The sequence below is a fragment of the Pygoscelis adeliae genome, unplaced genomic scaffold (genome assembly GCF_000699105.1).
Source record: "Pygoscelis adeliae isolate BGI_AS28 unplaced genomic scaffold, ASM69910v1 Scaffold114, whole genome shotgun sequence".
Classification (NCBI taxonomy): Eukaryota; Metazoa; Chordata; class Aves; order Sphenisciformes; family Spheniscidae; genus Pygoscelis; species Pygoscelis adeliae.
The window spans coordinates 621,173-628,304 of NW_008824587.1; the positions used below are offsets into that span (position 1 = coordinate 621,173).

A 7,132-nucleotide genomic window follows, 5' to 3' on the forward strand; every position below is an offset into this window, starting at 1 on the left:
GGAGATGTACTTCTCGTGAGTCAGATACGACCTTTCAAAACATTTATGTTGACAGAAGGCCATCGTGATTTCATCTGCATGCTGGGTTCCTGCGCGAGGAGGCATTCGGAGGCGTCGTGGTGCCTCCAGAGCAGGGCACGGAGGAGAAACCAGCTGGAGCAGGCAGGGCTGTGCATGAGCAGCTCGGCTCTGGCCGTTGTGGCTTGTAGGGAACCAAGTGTAAGGGGAAGAAGGGTGTTGCTGGGTTTGCCCTATCTCAGCAGCCTCAGCTGGGCTCTGGGCGAGCCGGGGGGGGTTGCGCTGGGAGAGGCCCCTCCTGTGGGGAGGCTGCGATGTGGGGCCAGGCCAGGGTGCTCCTGTGAGGAAATGGCTGTTTTGGGGCTTTATTCTTTAACCCCTCTAACAAGTGCAATCCCTTTGCGTGAATGGCTGAGGATACCTGCAGAGCACGGCTGGTCATATTTCAAGGTCAAAGATACAGTTCTTCCCTCCTGAAAGTGCTGCTTAATATTATAAAGGCCTTTTCTGGCCCCTATCTTAGCTTCTTTTTAGATCCTCTAAAAACTGGCGCTATGTCCGCAGGACCGTAAATCACCTTGCTCTTTGCTAGATCTCCGTGTAGCTAAGTAACCAATAAATAAATGGTCCCCACTGGCAGTCGGAGCATCTGCACTCCTTAATAAGCTTAGCGCACTTTGCACGGGTGAGGATCATCTCTACCATCTGCAACAACAAACAGACCCAGCAGCCTTCTGGAAACTGCCTCCTCTCCCCGCGGCCGCGGGGTGTCCATCTCCTCCTTCCCGCCCTGGGGAGCCCGGGTTTGCCTCCTCCGCTGGGGAATATTCAGCCCACTTACAAGGCCAAGCTCTTCGGCAGGATGTTCACGCAGGCAGCCAGCTTCTTATCCATGATGGCCCTGGGTGAGACAGGAGGGGGAGTTAGTGCCTGTCCCCAGCTCGCTGCGGCTCAGTGCTTGCATCCTGTCACGGGGACATTCCCTCGTGCTGCCCCTGACCGCCAGCAACAGCTTTGACATTGGAGATGGGGGAGTTGGGGTTAATTATTACCCTGGGAAAGCAGAGGCAAAGGTGACCTCCAGCTGGAGCTGCTTCAGCTCAGGTCCTCCTGGCACGGCTCTGGGACTGTCCCCGCCGCCCCCCCCCCCCTGCCAAGCAGGAAGGTTGGGTGTTGCTCCTGGCCCAGAGCAGCACGTGGGACCTGTGCCTCACATGGTGCAAGGACCCTGCCCAGCGGCAGCCCTGTGCCCATCTCGCTGCGGGGACAGCAGGGCAGGGGCTGAGCCACGGGGCCGCGAGAACCGGGGCTGGGACGGATGCGGTGCAAGGATCCTGCCCAGCGTCAGCCCTGTGCCCATCTCGCTGCGGGGACCGCAGGGCAGGGGCTGAGCCACGGGGCCGCGAGAACCGGGGCTGGGACGGATGCCAAGGGTTTGTCTCCCAGTCCTGTATTTATGCTGTCAAACTGTGCTTCTTCCTCGCATGGCAGACTAAATGTGGATCTTGTTAAATTAACAACATCGAGGTTTTTCTACCCAAAACGTCCTAGAAATCTGAAGCCCAAATAAATTCCTTCCCTCTGGCTGCCTCCTTTAGTTGTGGGCTGATTTGTTATTGCAGAGCTGCTTGGGTCTACCAGCAGAAGTGATATTTAAGTGATTAACGAGTACTGAAGCAATCTCAGGGTGGATTTTTAGAAGAACTAGGTCAAATGTGTTTTCTGACCACAGCAATGCCTGGGCCCTTCTCACAGAGATGGCAGCCCCGTCCCTCTTGCAGGCAGCTCTGTTAAAGGCGCTGCACCAGGGACTTCACCTTTGGTTTTCTTTAACACTGGCGTTGCCAGGCACTACTTTGTACCACGTGCTTTGACAATGCAACCGTTTAACTTCTAGATGACCTTAAACTGCAGAGAAGGCAGGAGTTATTGGATACTGGAAGGCTCGATTCAATAACCTGTAAAAATTAACCCTTAGTGAGCTAAAGAATTAAAACCATTCCGATTAACTTCTGCTCCAATCCAAAATGCTCTCCAGAATGTTTTTGGCTCAGAGCAAATTAAAGATTTATTGTCCTTGCATCCAGGGTACGGTACAGACTGGAGGCGATTACAAAACAAACTGTCCAGTGTGCCCCCGAAGACGAGGAGAAGGAGCACAAGAGGTGCCTCCCCCACGGCAGTGACCTGAAGACACCCCGGTCAGGGTGCTTACGTGCAACTGCATCGTGCATTGCAGTCTGACCTATAAGGAAACCTGGGCTCTTGTTTCAATGTGCATAAGCTCCTTTGCACGTCTTTATTATCATCCCTGCTTTCCCTGTTGGTAGAATTTTATACCTTGCAACGACGAGCACAAGGCAAAGGTGCCCTTGTGGGACTGCACAGGCTCTGCTGCGGGGCAGGGAGGAACCGGGAGCAGGCCGGGCGCTGGGAGGAAAGCAGCCCTTCCCAATGATCCTGCGACGTCTTGCCACTCCAGCAGTGCACTGGAGAAGCAGTGCCTGGACCCAGCTAACTTGTGGGATTGGGTTTGAGGTTTAAGCACAGCAAGGCGATGGAGATGGACTTCTCTCTGCCGATGGCTCAGAGGAAGCATGGCCTGAGAGGACAGCCATCCGAGGAGGCTCCGGGTTGTTTGCTCTCACCGTGTGTAGCCAGTTTGAGGCATTTAATGCTCGTAAAGCATCTTGAGTTAATCTGTAGACCAACAAACTGCAGCAGCACGAGCGGAGATATCCCCGCTGTGTTCATCATGTCAGACACATGGCATGAATCATTTTGTTTTTGTTGCCTGCAACTTCCAAGTCACTTTAGCACAGGAACCTTTTGATTTGGGTGAGTACCTTCTAATTGCTTCTGCTCTGTCCCTATAAGCTGTGGTCCTAACTGAGATCCTGAACTTTGTTCTAGCAAGCTGAGCGGAAACAAGCAGCCATCATGGGAATGGGAAACGTTATAAGAAGCTGATCTGTGGAAAAACGTCTGCATAATACATGACATCTTTGGGTTGGGTACGTAATGTGTGTTTCTTTGTCCCTGCCTCACAATAGGATCTGAATTGAGACAGATGAAATATTAATAAGCAGAAAGCAAAGAAAATGATATGCACAAATCTAAGGCAGAACCAGAGGGTGACAGGCTGCTCGGGTGTTAGCTAAGTTATGTGAGGTGCAGCGGCCACACCATCCGGCTCAAAGGGGTCAACTTCTCACAGCAGGCACAGGGGAGAGACTGTATCTCCTGTGTGGACTGGGGGTTTCTTCTGAGGATTTTAAGTTAATAGTAATCCGGATAAGCTGGGTTAGAACTGATGCCATGAGCAAGCCAGATGCTGAATTCTACATGCAGCTAATCTGCTTTCACAAACCCTGACCTCCTCTTTCTTAAAACCAGCAGAAGATTTGCTTGCAGTCTGACCCATCAAAGTCAGTGCTCCACTGAGCAACGTAAAGGAAGAATAAACACGACAGCACCAGGAAAACAGTGGGTGGGAAAATAAGTGTAGAAGCCCTGTGTCATCCTCTACAACCACAGCTTATTCATCCAAATTCCAAAACAAATGAATAATTACTCCACCAGTAAAAATGTAACCAAAGTACATATAGCTCAGCAATGGGGAATGATTTATTTCCTCTCCCTTCCCTGCAAGATAAGGAACAAAGAGTGGAAAACATTTGCAAAGCTGTTAAGACGAAGCATTTTCAGGAACTGAGGCTCTTTTCACCAGCCATGTACAGTTACTCCTTTCTTCCGAAGACATCAAGCGGTACAGATATTATTCTATTTGAATTTCTTAATACAGTTGCAGTATTTAAGGTGACACAAAATCCCTTTCAGTACCCTGTCAGTTCCTGAACGACTATTTGGGAACACTTTACAGAGGATGGGGAAAGTTTTTGGCAAGCAGCAGGGTAGCAGGGAAAACAGCTCAGGAGGTGTTGCAGGAAACTTAACGGTCCATCATAAACATTTCCCCAGTCAACATGGTTTCAGTACTTTGAACAAACCACCTATTGAGTCAGGGACTGACAGATATGTGAAAAAAGCTGCATGCAAAATATCATGCAAAGTATCTCATACATTAAAAAAGCAAAAAAAAATCAAGGTAAAGCCCTCACAAGTGCCTGTTCTATGTTTGCTGTGGACCACTTTCGTCTTTTATTTATTTTCATGTCAGTGTACTGTGCTTTGTCCCTCTCCATAAATGCTTCTCCTGGCATTTATCTGTGTTGTTCCAGAGAAGAAGGACTGTGGCATATCAGAAAACATGGGGCTGGGGCTTAATCCATCTGAGGACCCAGAGATTTAGGGCCGTGGCTTTAAAATGGGTCTTGAAAACAAAAGGCAGTGGAATAAATTGAGAATTGGCTTGATGTTACCATGGCATTGACTTCAGAGGCAATTGTCAGCTTTCTTTTAGAAAGCACAGCTCTTGGTAAGTGGATATGCGATACAGAGAGAGAGAGAAAGAGAGAGAATGTAAGAGAAAAGAAGCACCGTTTGGATAGAAGTGCAAAGTACAGAGAAGTACAGCTCCTCTCGAGGGACAAGGAAAGGCTTTCTTCCACAGGAGGCTGCTTTCAAACAATTCAAGCAGACAAGCAGGGGAAGCGTCTCTGTACCTTGCAATATCCTTGGCAATCTGCTCGTTGAGACAGTTGATGAAGGCAATGGAGTGGGTGCCAGCGACGTAGCTGCCGGTGATGGCAGAGTGCAGCTGAAGAGCGAGACTCCTCAGCACCGGGTACATCAGCAAAGACAGAGTCACCACCTAAAATGCAAAATACACGAGTGATGATGTTAGGTGAAATACTGCATTTTGTAAACCTAAGCATTTATATTATCTGTGGCTCAGGGGAAGTCTCCAGTCTTCTTTCTTTCAACATTACCGTAATGCTAGTCGTAATTTAAGTGAAAACATGCTCATAGGGAGATTCACTCCCCTCCAATGGGGCCAGTCTAGTACGGTGCCAAGTGCTCGGGGCAGGAAAGGGTCAGGTTTTGAGGCTGTATCTGCCCAGAGGTGCCCAGACCTGTGCTGCGGGAGGGCACACCCCAGACTACTGGGGGTTACAGACCCCACTGCACGCCCTCAGCAGCCAGGACTGGTTTTCCGAAGAAGAATAAGGAGGTAAGTCACTGACTTGCCTCTGTTAAAATACACTTCTGTTGCAAAAAGGGTGGAGAAGGGATCCACCAGGCGTGGACTCCCACATCAAGCACATCTTCTTTCCTGCTGCGGGCACATGCTGCAGCCACCCTTTGGCTGTGCGCCCAGGGCGAGGCACGTCCACCTCTCTGGGAAACGGTGGGGACGGGACCCTCTGCCTCCCCGGGGATGTGGAAAGGAGGAGAGCAGTTATGTCAGGTAGGGGTAGGGATCTGGCCATGGGAAACAAATTTGGGCTGGAGCCTGCTGCCTGGGGTAATACAGTCTGTGCCAAGACCCAGAGAGCTTTCGTCCTGCCCTGCCAGCCCGGGACGATTACTCTCTTCTACTGACAGATGTTGTGCAGCCACCCAGGCTATGATACAGACTCGCATAGCAGGCAAGGGGGGATAAGACTTAAATGCAGGTTTTAAGTTCATTTCATCTTAATCATCTGATACTAATAGGATCGTGAAATTGGATCCTTTCAGGCACAGAAATCCTAATGGACACAGCCCAGGTCTGTAGGGCTGTCTCCGTCCTGCCGGGCTGCAGAAAACAATAACGCGCTCTGCGTGGCCTGGCAGTGCAGTGGCAACAAGTTGGTTTTGATGTACATTGGATGCTATTCCTGGCAAGCCCCTTAGCTGCTCTTTGGACTCACATGCCATAAACACAGTCACGTAAAAACACATAATTATCTCAGCGGGGACGTTGCTGGAATAGCAAGGTTAATTTGGAGTGCTGAGTAATAGCCGAAGGATGGTGCCTGTACCCGGGGCTGCAGCGCTCGCTGTCTCTGCACAGCTGCTCTTCTCTTTGTCTTTTGTCTTGTTTTTGAAATAAACAGCATCTGGCCCTTATTCAACGACAGTGGTAAAACATGCTAATAAGACTAAGGATATATTTCTTTTTCCCTCTTATTTCCACCCTCCTTTGTCCTCTGAAAAACCTCCCATTACAGGGCTAATGTCAGAGGTTTGTTTTTAAAAAAGATTGAATTAAAAAAAAAAATCTCTCTTGTCACCACAAAGACAGGAGCTCCTTTCCGTCTGGAAAATGACTGATGTGCTATATTGGTTGTCTCCTCTTTTCCAATCCATTTGAGGAAATATTCCTTGTTATCACAAAGTTTCTCATAATAATTTTTAGAGCATCTTTTGTGCTCTTTTTTCCGCTAAGCCATTTAACAAATATTATACAACGAATCCCAGAAGCTACTCAGACAGTTACAAGCCAAATAGATATGCTGGTGTATCTATTTTTCCAGATTAGAATGTAATCATGCTCAGGATTTTTCCCTGCTCAGGAAAAAAAATCCGAGCTGTTCAGCACAGCAATCATTAATCTTCTTGGAGATGTAGGTGCATGTGATGAGGAAATCCCCACAAACATTTGTGATTGAATATTAGTACAAGAGTGAGCACTGTCTTGGTTTTTTGGGTGTTTTTCCCCCTTTTTTTTTTCTGAAAAGAAAGATAAAAGCCCCCCTTCTTTTCCCCGAATAATTGTACTTGCCAAGGGATGGTGCAAAAGTGAAGGAGTGAAACTTCAGGATTCCTACCTGATAAACCAAATAAACTAATGACTGCCAAAATGTTAAAGCGAACAAAATTGAAAAACCTGCTGTGACATTTTAAGTATTTGACCGAAAAGCACTGACCAGCAAAATGATAGTTGAGCTTAGAGAGACTAGGATTTCTGCAAGATTTGTTTTGCCTTTGGTGAACTAAAAACAGCTTTATGGTTTAAAATTACCATGTTAGGACTTTTTGCCTAATTTTGATGAGGTTCTGTTAAAAAAACCCCAACCAAACACAACTTGTGGCAATCCTGAGTAGGCTGCGAGCTTCCTCAGCACAAGTGGAAAAAACCTCCTAAGAAATTTGCTTTGCTCTCTGCAGAGACTGAGAATACATTCCTCCTGCATGATCTTTTTCTTTTTTCTTTTTCTTCCCCCCC

At 48.2% G+C, this 7,132-nt stretch overlaps 1 protein-coding gene across 1 annotated transcript in view; it reads right to left on the bottom strand.

The window, feature by feature from the left end:
- Nucleotides 1-4,771, bottom strand: part of CUTA (cutA divalent cation tolerance homolog (E. coli)) — a 7,948-nt gene extending 3,177 nt beyond the window's left edge. The window contains exons 1-2 of the mRNA XM_009322030.1: nt 4,644-4,771; nt 860-919 (exon numbers count right to left, since the gene is read on the bottom strand). Coding sequence (XP_009320305.1) covers nt 860-919; nt 4,644-4,771 — 188 coding nt within the window. The remainder of the gene's footprint in view (nt 1-859; nt 920-4,643) is intronic.
- Between the last annotated feature and the right edge of the window lie 2,361 nt (nt 4,772-7,132).